Genomic DNA, 18736 nt, shown 5'->3' on the forward strand with positions numbered 1-18736 from the left:
ACTCCAGTCAGGTCTGTTTCTCTTGAATTACATATGCAGAATCTCTCAACATCCTCTGTGGCAGCACTTCGACCGGTAAGCCATATGGTTTCTAGTAAGCACACAGCGGTACAATACAACATGGGAGATGTTCACCACCCGTGTCTGCTGAGTACTTGAAACATGGCTGGTCCAAATTGACATGTGCTATAAGTACAAAATATACAATGATTGCAAAGACTCAATATGAAATAAAAATGTGCACCACCTCAGTAAGAATTTTTATAATGATTACCTGCTGAAGGGGTTACATTTTGGATCTGCCAGATCAAATAAAATGTATTGCTGAAATTAATTTCACCTGTTCCATTTTACTTTTTATAATGTGCCTACTAGAAAATTTAAATTTAATTAGGTGGTTCACCTTCGTGGCTCAGTATTATATTTCCACTGGGCAGCAATGCTCCAAAATATTAATACCTTGATGCTGTGGTGGACTGTGAATCCAGCAGAGCTCTAAATGTTAATGGATAATGAGATTGAGTGGCAGTGAGAAAAGTTCTCTGGCTAGTGGCAAGTTGGAGAATGTTTGTGAAAATTCCCAGTGGAGAGTCAAGGAGGTATGAAGAGGCTGAGGTTTTCAGCACTAAGTCCTGAGGAGTTAGGCAGAGATTGTTAGGAATAACTAATTTCACATGGTTTTAGCAAGAGCAAATGCCCCATCTTGCATCTTTGCAAAGAAGGAGAACATCCACAGATATATCAGTCAGAGTCCTGTTTAGAAATCTGCCGTCACCAGTTCATGAGATCAAGCCCCACACTGGTCTCTGTGCTGACAGTGGGGAGCCTGCTTGGGATTCTCTCCCTCTGTCTCAAAATAAATAAACTTGAAAGAGAGAAACAGAAAGGAAAGGAAGGGAAGACGAAAAGGAATAAAGAGAGAGAGAAAGAGAGAGAAAGAAGAGAGAAAGAGAAAGAAAGGGAAGAAGGAAAGGAAGAAAGGAATCTGCTGTCATAATGTGTAGACTGCATCCCCACTCGTCACACTGAACTCTGATGTGAAATCGTGCCCTTTGATGTTGTGTCGTTTCCCTCGTCCCACAGGAGGACGCAGATGTGGAGTGGAAATTTGCCAGGGCAAAGCTCTGGCTGTCTTACTTTGATGAAGGAAGAACTCTACCTGCTCCTTTCAATCTTGTGCCAAGTCCTAAATCATTTTATTATCTCATAATGAGAATCAAGATGTGCCTCATAAAACTCTGCAAATCTAAGGCCAAAAGCTGTGAAAATGACCTTGAAATGGGCATGCTGAATTCCAAATTCAGGGTAGGTAGCGCGGGGTTTATGGGGCAAGAGAAGGTCGCAGGAGGGGGAGGCGGAAGGTGTGTGTGCTTGATCCGGCGCAGGTGCCCTGAGATGAGGGAAGTCAGAGAGGGGCCTGCGCTGTTCAGAACAGGCTGGCACAGCAGCACAGAGAATGCCCGTGGCGGCTGCCCTTCTCCCCACAGCGCCCTGCAGATGTGCCCCGCAGGGGCTGAGCAAGCTGCCTTGCTGAGCCGTGCCCCCCACAGAGGGAGCGCCTTAGAGGGTCCCAGGGAGCAACCGCTCTTCCCAGAAATGGGAAGAGAATGATCCCTGGAAGAAAGCTTCCCTCCCATTATCTCCCCCTCCTGGAGACTCTCAATGTTTATTAGCATATTAAAATCTCTGAGAAATCCCGGAGCAAAGACACCCCCTGCGGCTTTAACTCAGTGCTTCCCAAAGTTGACCAAACTATATTCCATAAGCTGTTGTCATCCTACAGAACTCAAGTCCCAAGAACAGTGTTCCAGGCAACCTAGTAGCAGTGGGCATATCAGGTTCTTTTTAGACACAGCCTCATATATGGGTGTCATATGTGTTATTTGAACATATGTGTGTATGTATTATTTGTTATGTATTTGTTCTTTCTTTCCCTCCCAGAAGACTCGCTACCAGACTGGCACAAGGAATTCTGAAAACCTAACAGCAAATAACAGTTTCAGCAAGCCCACCAGATACCAGGTAACCACACCTCTCCCAGGTACAGGGAGAAGTGGGCTCCATCCAGACATGGGTTTAGCGACATGGCTGTCAGCCCCCCAGAACACAGCTTCATTTCTCCCTTCATTCAGCAAATATGCATTTGAGTGGCAGCTCCATGAGAGGCACTACGCTACTCACTGGGGACGAGGACAAGGCTCCTATCATAGTGGCACTTCCAGCCCAGTGAGGGATAGACACAAGGAACAAGCAAACACACAAGTAAATATGTAACTTCAATTTGATAAAAGTAGAAAGAAGAAAACAATCTGGTGTGAAAACAGAGGGAAAAAAAGGGAGCCCCTGCTTTGGTGTAGTTATCAGAGGAGGCATCTTCAAGGACAGGACACTTAGCTAAGACCTCATAGTTAAGGAGGCAGCCATGTGGGGCCTCCCAAGCACAGGAAAGGCATCAGCAAAAGCCAGAGTGGGGAGACGCGGGCGCCTGGGTGGCTCAGACGGTTAAGCGTCCAATGCTTGCTTTCAGCTCAGTTCGTGATCTCACGATTCATGGGTTCGAGCCCTGCATTGGGCTCTGTGCCTGCAGCACAGAGCCTGGAATTCTCTCTCTCCTCCTCTTTCTGCCCCTCTCCCACTTGCTCTCTCTCTCTCTCTCTTGAAATAAACAAAAATAAACTTAAAAAAAAAAAAAAGCCAGAGGAGAGAAGCTTGGCAAGTCCAGAGCAGCTGGAGCTCAGCAGGCAGGGGCCAGTCATCCAGGTGCAAAGGAGGGGGGCTTGGACTGGCTGTGAGTAGGGTGATGGAGGAAAGTAGACAGATTCAGTCTATGTTCCGGACATATAGGCAATGGGACCTGAAGCATATCTGCAGGGATGGGGGGTATCCCGCGTGACTCCCAGCCATCTGTCTTAAGCAACCAGGTGGACACAGGGGCCACCTGACCTAAGACCACCAGCCTGCCCAAGTCTGTTCTCATACATAAACCTTAGAAGACTTTATATGCTTGCAACCCTTTGCACCGCTTTTGGAAATTAATGCCACATCTCTGTATCTGTTTGAATCAGCCCACGAGCCAGTGATAAATGCTAACTACAGGTTATTGATTATAAAAGTACAGGCCATTCTTTTCCTGTCCTCCCCTTCTCAGAGATCAGCAGTTTTATCCATGCTGATCAGTTCTTATCAGAGGTAAATTTGAAGCTGTCCTGAGCATTCCCGGGGCCGAGGAGCTATGTCCCTGGCCCACCATCCCAGAGGGAGCAATTAGACTTCGACATAGCATCTTCCAGCCACAGATCTCTAATTGTATCTCCACCCATATTTCAGAGTCAGCTGTGCAGGTAGGAGGATTTAAGGGCACAATTAAGAAATGGTTCATCCTTCAAAGTACTTACAGCTTTATGAGATGACACGGGCTAAAAACTGGAAATGGGCAAATCTTATATTTAATCGTGTACAAAATTGGGCCTGACCAGTTTGATCTGCTTTGAGTCATTTTACGGGACCAACCCTTTGGTCAGTGGGAGGATTTTTATTTCCCAGCTTCTCAGAGAAAAGTATAGATTATCTGTGCCCCAAAAGAGATAGAAAACCCTAATGGGTTAGGGTTAAATCTCTGATGGGTTTCGGGCAGAATCAGCTGCAGAGATAAAGGAAGACTGATTACCTGGTGAGACGTCCTGTACCCAGAATGAATCCTTTATGAGCAAGACTGTTTTCAAAAGCAGCCTCAGAGAGATCTCGTTCCCGTCTTCCCTCATCACTGGTTGAGTCCCTGCTGCTTTCAATGTCCCCAAGAGCTTTCTGCTCGGGATTACAGAGATTGGTGGTATTCAGCTTTGGGCTACTGATGACCTTGGACAGCTTGCTCATCCTGTATTTTGTGAATCCACCAAGAAAAGCCCGGGGCTACTTATTCAAACAGTTTTCACAGAAAAGAAGAAAGGAAAACCAGGGCCAGTGAGCATCAGAGGGACGGGGCTGGGAGGCAAGTAAAGGGGAACAGAGAGCACTTTGCATTTGCACATGCACCCTTTGCTCAGCCCTGCAAGGTGCAGTCGGGTCACCTTCCTGAGCCATCATCTGCTCAGACAGGAGGAGTGAAGCAAGACACGGCATGAAGGACACAGGGGCAGAGGCCAGACACTAGCCTGGGTGTAATCTCACCATATGCTGGTGAGAGAGGCATTATCTCTAAACCCATTTATCAGATGAGACAACTAAGGCTCAGTGGTAAAGGTCCCACAGCTAGGTGAACTATGTGACTCACAATGGCACCCCTCCGTTACTACATCATGCTTCCTAGGTGCCCAGGCCTTGCTGAGAACCTGTCCTGCCTGCCAGCAGCCTTCTGTGGAGGGGTGAAGGGGAGGAGGCAAGGTAGAGGAGGAGGTTCTCCCATGAAAGGTTGGGGCAAGGGTCTGACAAAACCTCTTTTGTGTTCTTGGGCCCGCTGGTAGACTTCCAAGTTGCACTGCTTTCTTCCCAAAGCAACTGCCAAAGGTGCAGAGATCAGAAGGAGCCCAAGTACACTTCCTCTTTCTTACCATCCCAGCCGCACCCAGAGCAGGCACCTCGCTGAGGACGTGTGCTGTCCGTGTCTTACACGGTCATGGTTCAGAGTCATTCTGTAGCATTCCCAATAAGACAAAAGCCCCGTCGTTCATACACATGGGGTTTTTAAACTCACTGCCTTTGTGTCTCTTCAGCAGATCCGCTTGAGTGTTCAACCTTAGTCCTTGACGTGTCTCCGTTAAGCGTGTCAATCCCTCGACTTCTGGGGGTTCTCTGTTGTAGGGAAGGCAGAGGCTCGCTGTGCTGTAACTTAGGCCTCCAGGCTTCTGATTGCTAGACTAGCCCCTTGCTTTTGCAATGTTTTGTTTTGGTTTTTCTCCCATCTGGGCTCCTATGGAACTAAACAGTGACACAAAACCAAGATACCGGCGAGGGGGTCAGAGTGTGCCTCCTGCCAAAGTGACTCTGTGACCCGTAACACCATCCAGGGTGTCTGTTTGCTGGGGCGTGTGCAGACACAGACACTCACACTCTGAGAGGTACGTTTCCATCACGGGCAAAGGAAACAAGCCGCATCCCAAATGAACCGCAGAATCCAGGCGCAGTCTGTAAGTCAAGCAAACCCCAGGGTTTGTGATGCAAGCCCTTCCCCAAACCAGTGGGGACTCCTCTTGTCCATGTTCTGGGTCCTCTTCTAGATCCCGCTTTAATAACTGACATGTCCTAGGATCCATTTTGCCCCTCTCTTCCAAGTGTCCCTCGATTTCTCTTTTCCTGGGTGGCACCACGGCTTCCTCCTGGATTCTGCTTCATGTACCATCTTCGACGTACCGTATATGTGCCCTTCGTTTACATCTTTAACTGCCTTGGCTGTGCTGTGCAGAGACATGTCTCTTCTGCAGAAAGGCTTTCTGTTTCCCCAGCACCAGCAGCATGGAGAGGCCATTTGGGCCCCAGGAATGTGGGGGGAGGGAGGCAGAGAATTGTGTGGCTCCTTCCCTGGATGTGGGTCTCCGTGTCATAACCCTTCTGACCTACTGCCCATCTCCTTCGCATCCCCTCAAGTGTCATGGCACTACATATACTCATCCCCAGCACTTGCTAAGGGCAAGAGGGCAAGGTGGGCAGAGTCATCACTGACCGGGACTCATTAACTTGGGCAAAGTTTATTATCTTCTTGAAGTGAAAGAACTCTGTGAAAGAGAGCAAGGAGACATCTCAAAACCCACAGCAAAGGAACATTCTTTTTCCCCCTACACAGCGAAGGAGGGGAGACTTTTGGTGTCCATCTTCCCTGAAAACAGATCTCCTCTGTAGCATCCGCATTACATAGATGGGCACCTTCTAACCACTTTGGCGTTTCTGGGGATAAGCCTGGCATGTCATTCCTGCATACCCCAGGCTGTCTAACAGGTATACCCCAAAGGGGAAACCAGGTGTTTATCAGGACACAGGGTCTAAGCAGTTGCTCAGCAGGTCATACTGTTCTCCTTTTGGGTACCTGTCACTCCTGAGTGTGCAGTGGGGGTGGGAGAAAGGTTAAAGGGTCCCCGCCTGTCTGCAATGTTCAAGAGATTCTGCTTCCATATTAAGCATCTGTAATCCTGATGCGTGGTGAGAGGCTTAATAACAAGCATTTGCTTTTCTCCCCTTGGAGCCACAGATGTGCAAACCTTAGGTCATTATGCAGGCCAGGGATCAACAGTGGGCCATGAGCGTTCGTGACAATGACATACCGATGACCTTCTTCCCCAAGGGCAGCAATATTTTTCATTCAAATATCCCAAGGGGTAACAACTGAACAAAGCCATCAGTCCTCCAAAATCTAGCTGAGGCTTCCTCATGCCTAGAACACTGTTGTTTTAAAGATCAAATGGGTACCTGAAAGCAGCCCAAACCCCCACCGACCAGTGGGAGCCAGTTTCCTGCATCTCATCCCCCAAAGCGTCATGCACGTAACCTTTTCCTGAAGGGTAGAAGAAGCCCCAGCTTTGGTTTCCATTTTGGTTGAATCTCGCTTCTGGGCTGTATGACCCAGGAGAAGTCCCCTGGCTCCACAAGCCTTGGTGTCCTCATCTATGAATGGAGACAACCTCTCCGATCTCACTGGGTTTCTGGGAGGATTCAGCAGGGCCATTTTGTCAAGGAGGCTAAGGGGACTCCTGGTCTGTAGGAGATACTCACTACATCTGTTTCTTTGTTTCTTTTTCACCCCTTCCTTCTCCCCTCCTCCCAGAGGGCCACTCCACAGTGAAGGGGGGCTTGTGAGCAGTGTCTCACCTACTGAAAGCAAATGGAGTTGGAGGGGCACGTTGTGTATTAATAACAAACATACCATGGAATCTTTTCAGCTAATGGGTTGAGTTGTGCTGTACTAAAACACAGCGTGCACCCTAAGCCAGGAAGACAGTCATCACTGCCATGGCTGTGAAAAGACTCCACTCAGCACATCATGAGAAAGAGAACTCTCCACCTCCAGTCTCGGGCTTACGCTTTTTCCCTCTTACGTACAAAACTTCTTCAATTGATGAATCCAGAAACCAAAGAACCCTTAATTCTTGAGGTTTTCCTTAAAATAGAAACAAACTTTAACTAGATCCCCTGGCCCTGCCTCAGCCTGAACATTTGCAGAAAACTTCTGAATCCTGTGTTCAGTACGAATTTTACACACTTGAGTATCTGCTTTTTGGGGTTTTGTGCTTTTCCCCACGAGGACCGGCTCGGGATAAAGATGGTTTTGTTTTGGCTTTACGATTCCAAGTGAAAAGAACCTTACTGAGTCCCAGAAAAGGCATAGATATTCTTAATAACTTGGGCAACCTGCCTTACTGACTAGGAGAATGTCAAGGAGAAATCTAGCCTAGCAGCCTGACCACTAGCATGGCAAGACCCAGGGCTCTCTGACAGAGGGCAGCATGAAGGCAACTTGCTCATTCTCTGTTTGGCAAGAAATAAGGTCACTACTCAAACCGAAGAGTCAAGTGGACTACCAGCCCGAGGGCTGAGGACAAGCAACACTGGCCTGCAGGTGTCTCAGGGAGAGAACTTAGCAACCTGCCTGATGACACACAGCACAGCTAGGGACAGAATTCAGGTCCCTTCCATCTAGAAAAACGCTGCCTCTCTCCCCTGAGTCCTCAGGTCTGAGCAGGTGAACTAGTCACAGGCACAGATGAGCCAGGAACAGGAACTCCCTCCATCTCTGCCAGCTGCTCAGCTCGTGCAAGATTCAGAAGTCTCAGCTACCAAAGTATTTCTTTTTTTTTTTTTTTTTTTTTTTTTTTTCAACGTTTTATTTTATTTTTGGGACAGAGAGAGACAGAGCATGAACGGGGGAGGAGCAGAGAGAGAGGGAGACACAGAATCGGAAACAGGCTCCAGGCTCTGAGCCGTCAGCCCAGAGCCTGACGCGGGGCTCGAACTCCCGGACCGCGAGATCGTGACCTGGCTGAAGTCGGAGGCTTAACCGACTGCGCCACCCAGGCGCCCCCCAAAGTATTTCTAAATCCTGCGATCTCCCAGGAAGCCTCCAACGACTAGCTGGCAAAATCCAAAGTTCACCTCCTGGAGTCTTTCTCACACTTGGCTCTATTCTGGGTGTCTCTTGAGTGTTTACTCATACCTCCTCATTTGCTTAAAGAACCAATATCTGCATAATGCATGACAGCTGAGGGCGCAAACCGTCTCCCCCGGCGTGACCGGCAGCCCAGCATCAGGCATGTGGCATCTCAGGAAGTGGTGTTTTGGCAAAACCTCCCGAGGTCCGGCTGTGTCTGTTTCTGCCTCTGGTCGGAATTTTCCAAGGTGCAGTGGACTTGTCCAACCTGGTCCTGACTCTAAGCCCTGAGGAGAGGACATGACTGGCTAAGGTCACAAAGAAGATGAGGGTAGAGTTGGGCTTAGGACCCTCAAGCAGCACCTATGCATTTTAGATGGCGCTCCCTCCCCCTTCCCCTCCCATTCTCCCTCTCTGTCTCTCTCTCTCTCTCTCTCTCTCTCTCTCTCCTTGGCTTGGCCTGCCACCACTAAGTGTCCTGTTCTTACACCCCAGGGTCAGGATCATGCTATGGGGAGAGGTTAAACAGAGTCAAGCCTGGGTTCCACCAACAGGCAAGGCACCCTCAGAAGAGAGACACCAGGTGCAGGAGGACTCCCGGCCACGGACCGGGCACTCTGCAGAAAAGAGGAGCCACAAATACACCAGGCAGGCTGCTTCTGTCCTTGGCCAGGCTTGTTTGACCCTTTCCTTGTGTTCACATTTCAGAAAATCATGAAACGGCTCATTAAAAGATACGTCCTGAAGGCCCAGGTGGATAGAGAAAACGACGAAGTCAATGAAGGTAAGCGAATGGATTGGTTTCCTACAGGCTGTCAGTGGGACGTGGCCTCACCAGGCTAAAGTCAAGGTGTCATCTGCAGGGCTGTGTGCTTGTCTGGAGGCCCTGGCGAGGCCTTGCTGGTTCGGGTGTGGGCAGAAGGAGCTTCCAGGCAGCCGTGGGGCGGAGGTCTCTGTTCCCTGGCTGCTGTTGGCTGAGGCCACACCCGACTGCATACAGCCGCCTCATCTCAGAACCAGCCCCCCAGGCACTGAGCCCCTTCTCCAGCTGCCATGCTCCTTCCGCTTCTGTCATCCTGCCTCTTTGACCCTCCCTTCTGTCTTCCCCTTCCACTTTTAAAGACTCACAATTAGACTGGATAATCCAAAATAATCTCCCTATGTAAAGTTGGGTGACGAGTAACCTTAATTACACTTGTGACCCCGGCTCCCTTTTGCCATATAAAGTTATCACACACAGTCCGGACACCAGGGATTAGGACCTGGACACCTTTTGTGGGGGAGGGGGTTGGTAATAATTCTGCCTCCCACCTCGTGTCCCATGAGTTCCAAAATGGCCCAGAATTCCTCGTTCTGTGAGTGCACATACAGAGAGCTGCAAGTGGCCTCCCCTCCACTTTCAGAACCTGCCACCACCCTGTCTCACTTCCAGGCTCTCAGAATCTGAGAGCTCAAAGTATCCCCCAACTCAGAATCACTTGTTAACATCGCAGATCCCAGAACCCACCCAGGCCTAATGCATGGGCATCTCTGGTGGGGGGCGGGGTGGGGGGGGAGGGGAAAGAGGGGGTGCTTGCAGGGCAGGGGGGGTTGCATTTTGATAAAAGCACCAGGTCATTCTGATGCACACTGAAGTTTGCAGACTACATCATATTCACTGTTTGGGTTATTTTCCAGTCCATTTAATGCAGTTACTCTTAATGAAAAGCAAACTACCTTAAACCAGGTAATTAATCTTCATGAGACACACAGGACAGATCTGCTCCCTAGAAGCAGCCTCCTCCATGAACAAAGGCATGAAGTCCCACCCTCCCTTGGGCCACAGGGGCTACCCAAAGAGCCTGGTCATGAAGTAACCCTCTGCTTCATCCTGAGGCCATCCAGCATGCAGTCTGAAGATCAACAGTGGCTGAACTCATTCCTGGGCTGACACTGCCTAGGGGCTGAGCGGGAGCCCATCCAGCCGCCCCTACATATGGGTCTGAAACGTAAAACGGCCAGCCTGGCAGCCAGCTGTGATTGACAGGAATGTAACTGATTATACAGGTTGGGGCTGCCAAACGTCAGGCCACTGGGGTTGTACCGTGCAGCTGGGACTCCAGTAAAGCATCCAACGTAAAGGAACTAGGGGACGTATGCATTTGTCAAAAGTGGCCAAACTGTACCTTTAAGATCTTTGCCTTTTCCGTATGCAACACGTGAGGAGAAAAGAGATAGGAATATCAGAAAAGAACATTTGAGCCCTCCTAACTACAAGAGTTCCACAGTCCAAGCCCAGGGGGGTTTCGGCCCACGTGGTTCACTGTGGAAATGAGTGCAAGTTCCCACCTGGTGGTCCCTTGCAATGGAAGGAGGAGGAGGCCTCTGCCGGGTGGTACCGCCTGCATGGTGCGGGGGACCCTGCCCCTGCCCCTGTCCCTGTCCCTGTCCGGCTCCACGGCCACATGCACTGTGCTGAGCCATTCCCTTCACGCTGGGGAATTTCTCCTCTCTGCAGATAAAGACAGAACAAAACATGGAACATCGTGGAAACGACTGTCCCAGTGAAGGAGGGTGTTGCTCAGAGTCTTGAAATCTGCCTTTAATGGCTCCAAGACCAACATTCTAACAATCATGATGTGAAATAGGTGCCAGAATAGGAATTCACAACCTGACCTTGACTCCTCTGTCTACCTGAAACCCTTAACAAAGACCTTGACCAGGAATGGGAAGAAGAAGGTTTTAAGTGGACGGACGTGTCCGTCAGTGGTAGGAGCTGGGTGTTACTTAGATCCAAACACAACCCCCATGCCCTCACCTCTGCCCTTAGTGGGCAACCTGAAATTACACTGGAAAGATGCATGCCCCAAACTGATGTGGAAGGCGCCCCTTCAGCCTGCTCGTGCTGACCAAAATCTCATCTGTCCTTGCAGGTGAACTGAAGGAAATCAAGCAAGATATCTCCAGCCTGCGCTACGAGCTTCTGGAAGAGAAATCTCAAGCTACCGGTGAGCTGGCAGACCTGATCCAACAGCTCAGTGAGAAATTTGGAAAGAATTTAAACAAAGACCACCTGCGGGTAAACAAGGGCAAAGACATTTAGCAGCCTGCATCGGCATCTGTGACTTCTACCAGCATTCCCAGGCCAGGATGGATTTCCTAGCCACCAGCCCTGGCGGGGAAGGGTCTTGGGCCCGCTCCTCTAGGACACTAAGGGGACCCATTGGCTCTGTCCTGAGCAGAGTCGCTGACATGTGCAGTATAGTAGCCTGCCTTGACCCAGAACTGTTGTGAATCTAGGCTGTTGGGTAAGAAAGGCCAGAACAGGAGGAGGGGGAGGAAACGCTCCCTGACACATGAGACCTTTGGTCCAGTCACAGTGACGCATGTCCCTGTGGCCAGCGCAGGAAGAGGCCTTCTTGGATGCACACACATGCCCTCCCACCGCACACGGACCACATCTCTGTCTGTGTCCCAGGAAGACAAACCACCTCATCCCATGCACCCCTTCTCACTCCCTCTCCACCACCTAATCACATCCAAACAGAACCGGGAGGTGACCTGTGATCTATTCTTAAGTGCCAGACGAGAACACAGATAGCCTAATAGCAAAATAGTTCTATTTGTTTATAAAAAAAAAAAAATTAAAAATCCTAAATCAAAAATTGTACTGTAGGTAGCACTGTTTAGAGAACAACAACAAAATCCAAATGATGTATTTTTACCTTTATTATCTTGTATTTACTATTTTTACCTAAAATGGAAAGAAATAAAATTACCTCATAATAGCCTGTGGAGCCTCCGTCAATGTGCCGCCCTCCTGCCATCCTGTGGCCTGTCTGGAGGTGGCCTTGGAAGCCCATGGGCCAGCACTTCTCTGGGAGGAGAACGGGGCAGGTGTGGAGAGGGAAGGGACCAATCCCCTAAGATCATGCAGCCAGAACGCCTACCTCCTAGCCCTCCTCCTATCCCCAGACCTACTGACCCCAACTTGACCAATGTCAGGAAGGAGGTAAAGAGAACGGTGAGGGAAGTGAAACATTTCCTCCCACCCACCTCTCACCCTCTTTCCCTGTGTGGGAGGAGAAGGGGTGCCTGACCCCGCACCCCCACACCTTTCGGGAGGGACCTGAGTGTGAGTGCAGAGAGCGGCCACCAGAGGGAGTCCTAGTCCCAAACAACTCCCATTCAGGGCAGGTTGGAGAAGATGCCCTTGGATTCAGGGAGAGGCCACTGGCCTTACAAGTAATACTAGCCAGATGTAATGAGTGAGCACTTGCTGTGTACCAGGCACTGTGCTGAAAGCTCTCCCGCATCCATCCACTGAACCCTCACAGCAACCCTGTGAGAAGAAAGACGCTCAGGGTCACAAATTCAGAAACCTTGCAGATACCCTGGAGGGGCTAAGTGTGTGTGTGTGTGTGTGTGTGTGTGTGTGTGTGTGTGTGTGTGTGCGCCCGCGTGCGCGCGGGCATGCACAGGTGTTTCTTATACATGGATATGTATGAGGGGGCTTCTGTTTCAAGATATAGAATGCATCTTCAGAGATAAAACACGTTTTACTTAACAACTGCTCTAGGAAAAGAGCAGATCAGGAGCACCAAATAAAAGTGAGGTTGGTCCCAGCACCGAGGCAGTGGGGTGGACCATGACAAACAGGGCAGCTGAGCCCTACCGAAAGTGGGCCACAGACACTCAGCCCGGCCCACTGCTGCCATAAAGAATACAGGCCCAGGTTTGCCAGATTTTCCCAATTTCTGGGCATGGAGTAGGGGAGCCCATGTTTGTTGGGCCCCTGGCAGCCAAGATGAGTGGCTCAAGAAGATGCCCTGAAATGTGGTTTCACACCTGGGCTTTCCTGGCACCATCATCCAACAAGAAGGAAACAGGCGCCTGATGCATACTGTAAGTTTACGGGCCGGGAGCTGTTCACCTGGGGTCCTTGCGAGGGGCCATAGATGGATCTCCAAAACCCTGCCACCCCTCAAGTGCCCAGCATATTGTGTGCTTATCTTTGTAATGGTGCGTTGTTCTGGACAGCACACCTGCAGTGTGCCCCAAATACTCATCCATGGCCCCCTCAAAGCCTGCAGCCGATGACCGACATCATTCAGCAGATGTGTACTGAATCCCTCGTCAACCACTGGGGGTGCAACACATAAGCGTCCAAAGGGGCTCCTTTTTACGCCTGGACTCCGACTAAGAAAGCCGATGTGCTTTGTAAGAAGAGCAGTTGATTTATCCAGGGGACAAATTATCAGCACTTCTGGAAGATTTCCTTTCAGATCCCTCACTTATCTTCATCAGAATGCTAATAAACGCTTCGAAGATGCATTATTCAATTTCCCTATCTGCCTTCAACCAGAGGCAGGTGGCAACCCTGCCCGGGATTTGAAAATCCTGGGGTGCCCTTTTCCCTTCAAGCCTAAGCCTCAAATTCTCCCTTTCAGGAGATAAAGAAAAACAAGTCCCACTAAGGAATTAAAAATGTCAAAGGAAAACTAGCACCATCCATTAGGTTTTTGATGCCACATCTTAGGGGTGAAGGCCGTCCCAGAACGGATTCCGAGCTGCCGGGTAGATGTCGCACAGGAGAGGGACCCCAGGCTCATGGAGAACTGTTGAGAGGCCTTGGAACTGATGGCTGGCAGACCTATCATCTGGAGCTGAGGCAAGAGCTTAGTGATTTTCCAGGCACTGACAACCTCCCTCCCCCACGCCCATCTCCTTGCTCCTGTTGAATGAGCCAGATGAGGGAGGCAGCCGTGGGAGAAATAAAACAGGAGAGTGAAGAATGGAGTCAGAGAAGGGCTCACAGACACGGGAGGAGAAAGGGCCCAGGCCCTCCGTGGAAAGTCCACAGACCCCCAGACTTGCACACTTCCCAAAGCACCCTATCCATCCCCTTGGAGCATGCCGCACAGCTATCCATATAGAAGTCTGTAACTTTCATGTATGCCTGTAACACCTGTCTCCGCTGCTTGCCAGGAAGTTCCATGAGGCGGTCTGGGTCTGTTTTATTCCCACTGTGCGCTGGCACAGGGCCAGAGAGCTGCCACTCCATGAATCATTGCTACGCCCAGTTTTCAAAAATTCCTTCAGATGGCGCCACTGGGCTCTGAAAATGTGAGTTTACAGGAAACACCAGCCATTGTTCTGTGCAGACAAGCAAAACGCTGCAGCTATTTCCCTCCTTGTCACAGCGTGGAAGGAGCTCCAGCTTCCAGTACCCTCTCTTACTACGAAGCTGCTTCAGACTGGGCTGGGACCAGACAATCACAGCACAGACCAGGTGGCGGGGGGGTGGATGGTCAGGGCGAGGGCGAGGGCCTGGCAGCCCCATCCAGGTCTCTGGGGAACCAGTGGTGAAGCAGAGAGTTCTGCAGTAACTTGTCACTTCTGATGGCTCCTAAGACGACTCGGCAAATCCTAGTGACACATCCTGGACCAAAACCCCCAATTAGTCCCCAGAGCTATTCCTAAAGGATGTGTGCTCACACACTTGAGAAAGCACAGCCTGCCTCCTCTGCCCGTCAAAGTATCTCCCTCCCTCCCTCCCATGAAGACTGGAAGACAAAACAGTGACTGACACAACCAGGCTAAGGCACATTCCTTAATGGAGGGGCAGCTGTGCGAAAGCCCCTCCAAATGGCCGTAGGCCTGGGAAGGCCCGGAAGGACACCTTCAAGTCCACTTGCCCCCAGGAGGCCAAGACTCGTCGCCCTGCTGGGACCTGCTGTGATGGGACCTGCTGGGAGCACTGGGTGTCCAGTTACAAATAAGCAGCCTCGGGCCCATCACTCCTCAAAGGGTTCATTAAGGCTTGTGAAAAGTGTGGAGGTGGAGGCTCCCAGAGAGTGACAGGAATTAGGAGTCTGATCCTCAGAGGCAAGGAGGCAACGCCCCCATTCTGTTTCTGTGTCTTCCCCTCATCCCTAGGAGGGTGAATGCGCTAGAGGGAAGGGACTCCAGGAGAGACACAGGATGTAAATCAGCTCAGGCAACAAAATCCCTTGGGCCTGGCCTGCAGACACAGCAAGGGCCCAGGCTGACCCAGCCTCATCCAGCTCTTGGGAGCGGAGGCCGCCCGAGCCGGCTCTTCCCGGAGGAATCCCCAGCCACTCTTTGCTTGGGGATTTCTCCCTCTGCTTCTCCACTGCAGTCAAGCAGCTGGGAAGTCCCTCTGCTTCCGGGAAGGAAGGATACAGACACAGGTAATGAATACAGGGGTCCGGGGCTGGGGTTTCCAGAGCCCTGAGTCTTCAAGGAAGGGAGAGACAACTGAGGGAAGAATCACAAAGTTGGAAAGAAATGGCGTTGGAGGAGCATAGGGCTCTCCCGTACCCAGAAACGCCTCCCTGCAACAGGGGTGGGACAGGAAAGGAGGCCTGCTGCTGAGAACTGAAGGTCAAGGCAGCCTGGCCCTGCCGGTGGAGGAAAAGTACTCCATGCCCACAGACACAGGGCTGGCAACTGGAAGGCCACATCCTCGTCCCAGCCCAGACACCCCCATCCACGTCCACGGAGGCCAGAGAAGGAAGAAGGAAGGGCTGCCCACCACACCATCCCCCACCCCTGCCTGATTAAGGGCAAAGTACACTCGCAGTACAATATGGTTCAAAAGTGTGGATTCCTTGTACTCCAAGTGAGTCACAAATAACTGGGTGAGGGGCACCTGGGTGGCTCAGTCAAGGGAGCGTCCGACTTGATTTCGGATCAGGTCATGGTCCCAGGGTTTGTGGGATGGAGCCCCCGAGTTAGGCTCTATGCTGACAGCACAGAGCCTGCTTAGGATTCTCTCTCCCTCTCTCTCTCCCCCTCCCCTGCTCACGCCATCACTGTCTCTGTCTCTCTCTCTCTCAAAATAAATAAGTAAACTTAAAAAAGAAAAAGAAAGAACTAGGTCAAGCAGAACCTGCTGTGTCTGGACAGGGACCAGCATCAGCTGTGCCCACTGACCAAAGAGGCCCGTGGGTCCTGTGGTGCTGACCCCAGACACACCAGGGCCAGTGGCCCACGGGCCCCAGCAGTGTGCTGGTAAGCAGAAGGCAGAAAAAGCAACTTAGATCCAAATAAAAGTTTATCAAGACACTTTCAGATGTCTGAGTGTAGATTCGGACGCTCGCTGAGTAGACAACACTTCCCACTTTGCCACACCCACCCGAAATCTGTGTGAACTCACAGATCAAGCAGGGGGAAGGCAGGGGTGAGGGGGGCGGGAGGGGCGGCCATGGGGCACATAGGCTTTGTATCCACACTGCCCCATGAGTAGAAACACAATTCACCACCGCCACCCACCCCAGGCAGAGGCTGGCACCTGACCCCAACTTAACCAACCAGAGTACCCAGCACCTCAGAAACCACCATGGCCCCAAGCAGGGCAATCATGTTCCTGCCTTGAGATGCACATACACTTGGACACCAAGAAAGAGAAGTCATTTCTTCCTACTGGGGTTACTGAACAGGGGAATGTGAATGTGAGCCAGCAGCAGACCCCTCCTTGCCTCACAGACAGGGAGTGTCTGGGAAGGAAGTGAAACCAGAGAGGAGGATTAAAGGAGAGGGGAGGAGACAGCAAGAAGGAAGTGAGTGGAGGTAGCGGAGGGGAGAAGGAGGGAGCAGGTGAAAGGTGTCCCCCTATCGCCCTTCTTCCTGCAGCTCCTCCTTATAGCTGGGGAACTGTTCCAGAAGCCGCCTGAGCTCAGCAGGCAAATAAACCCCACTGCTGAAGAAGCTGGTCTGCACGGAGTTTCTGGACAGCTTTTACATTCCCAGAGTCTGACGGACACAGAAATGACAGGATTTCTTTGCCCCACCCATCCCCTTGGGGCTGTTTGGTTTCTGTGGTTAGAGGAGCTGGGCCAGAAACTGACCATTCTGTTTTTCTTGAGATTGAGTGAGGTTCTGACATAGGTGATGGCCTCGAGCTGGTTAAATTGATCAAGGGCAAATCTACAAGACACTGGACGTGAGGGCTGGCCAGGGGCCCAAGCGATGCGAGTACCTCAGGACTGGCGGAATAGGGTGCTCCCCGCTCTGCCCAGGCTCCAGCTCTGAAGAATGCAGATTTGGGACCCTGGACACCTCTGGGATGGGGACCCGGTGAGGCACCTCTCAATGGCTGTGCGGGCAGCAAGTAGTGGGGGAGGCTGAGGAGGGCAACACAGAAACGGGGACAAGGCAATCAGCTGGTCACTAGATGTATCATCCTTGTTGGGGGTGGGGGTCAGTACTGAGACATTCTAGAAATAACCAGGAGACACTTTGAGGATGATCAGGTGCTGGCTGGTGAGGTTCCTGAGGCAAATAGGAAATATACAGCCTTATGTTGTAGGTACAGGCTGGGGAAGCAGACTATCTGAGTTACATAGAGACAACTCAATATTGGATGTGGGGGCATTCTTCTGCCTTCCATGAGCACAGATGATGCAGAGTGCCATGAATCCCGGCAGCTAGGCCACAGACTCAGAGGGTTTTCAGTCTGCTGGTGCCATGGGGATCAGACCTGAGCCGGGTCAGTCTCAGAAAGAGAGAGGAGGTAACTCTTTGGATCATTTCGGTGACAGAACAGAACAGAGCCCCAGGGTTTCGTGCTCAGCTCCAATCAATCACAGGAGAGACAATCCAGCAAAACACAGCCTCCGGTGCTTTCCCAACCTGCACAACTAAATCAGAAGCCCCCACAGCCTGGTGAGCCCTGCGGAAGGTGAACATTCTGAGAGCCGAGCTGTTTTTTAGACACATCTTTACATGCAAATGCTCACAGCATCGTCACTGTCTGTCACCAACAGCGTGAACAGAATGCGGATTCTGTGCTCCGGCAAAGGCCATGGGGGTTGGGGCCAGAGCTGCTGCTCGTGACGGTTCCCCTCCAAAGATACACTCAGACGTGCTTGCTGAGTCCTGGGACTTCTGAACCTCTGTGTCCCCAAGCAGCAGCTCAGGGTGACTGATTTCCATTGGACCGAGGCTGCACCGAGAGGACCGTGTGTATGGATCAGTATTCTAGTCACTCTGGACAGATGTTTCAATTCTTCTCCCAAAGGGGAGAAATACCATTTTCCTGATTCTTAAAGACCTCCCAGTGGGTCCTCCCCCTGCAGACACATGATGGGAAAGATTCAGCCCAAGGCGAAACATAAGGGACTGCTTCTGGGAAACGGAGTCGATGGTCTAAGAGCACAGGTGTGTGACAGCAAACCACGGGAATGGTCGCTCCACACACACAGCCCAGGTGTGTGTCACCCACAGGGTGACAGGGCAGAGCCCTGCAGGCCACCACAGGGAGGCGCACTGCCTTCAGGTAATCCTGGAACAGACCAGGAGGGGGCCATGTCTGCGGCTCCATGAAGATGAAGCCCCCGGGGGGGGGGGGGGCCCTGTGCAGGGACTCCACGGGGCTCTCTGGAGGCCACCCCCAGAAAGAGGCGGCTGGAACCGATGTCAAAGAGGCAGCAGAGAGGAAAGAAGAGAGCAACTACCTACCTGCCAGGCCTCGGAGTCTCCTCCAACACCCAAGGGCAGAAACCACCATCAGCACGGAGCAGAGGAGCCTGGGTCCAGGGAAGCTCCCCAAGTCACACCACCGGCCTCCCGACCCAGGAAACGGCAGCGCCAGCCGCATGGGGTGCCAGCGCAAAGAGAGTAAGGGGGCACAAGGGCCTGGCCTGGCTGCTTCTCCTGGTC

At 51.4% G+C, this 18736-nt stretch overlaps 1 protein-coding gene across 1 annotated transcript in view; it reads left to right on the forward strand.

Moving 5' to 3' along the window:
* TRPC7 (transient receptor potential cation channel subfamily C member 7) overlaps positions 1 to 11714 on the forward strand; it is a 142768-nt gene extending 131054 nt beyond the window's left edge. The window contains exons 9-12 of the mRNA XM_086719352.1: positions 1084 to 1305; positions 1942 to 2022; positions 8780 to 8855; positions 10984 to 11714. Coding sequence (XP_086575478.1) covers positions 1084 to 1305; positions 1942 to 2022; positions 8780 to 8855; positions 10984 to 11153 — 549 coding nt within the window. The 3' untranslated portion in view covers positions 11154 to 11714. The remainder of the gene's footprint in view (positions 1 to 1083; positions 1306 to 1941; positions 2023 to 8779; positions 8856 to 10983) is intronic.
* The last annotated feature ends 7022 nt before the right edge of the window (positions 11715 to 18736 follow it).

Source organism: Puma concolor, chromosome A1, assembly GCF_028749965.1.
Source record: "Puma concolor isolate L17-30 chromosome A1, mPumCon1.1.hap2, whole genome shotgun sequence".
Lineage (NCBI taxonomy): Eukaryota > Metazoa > Chordata > Mammalia > Carnivora > Felidae > Puma > Puma concolor.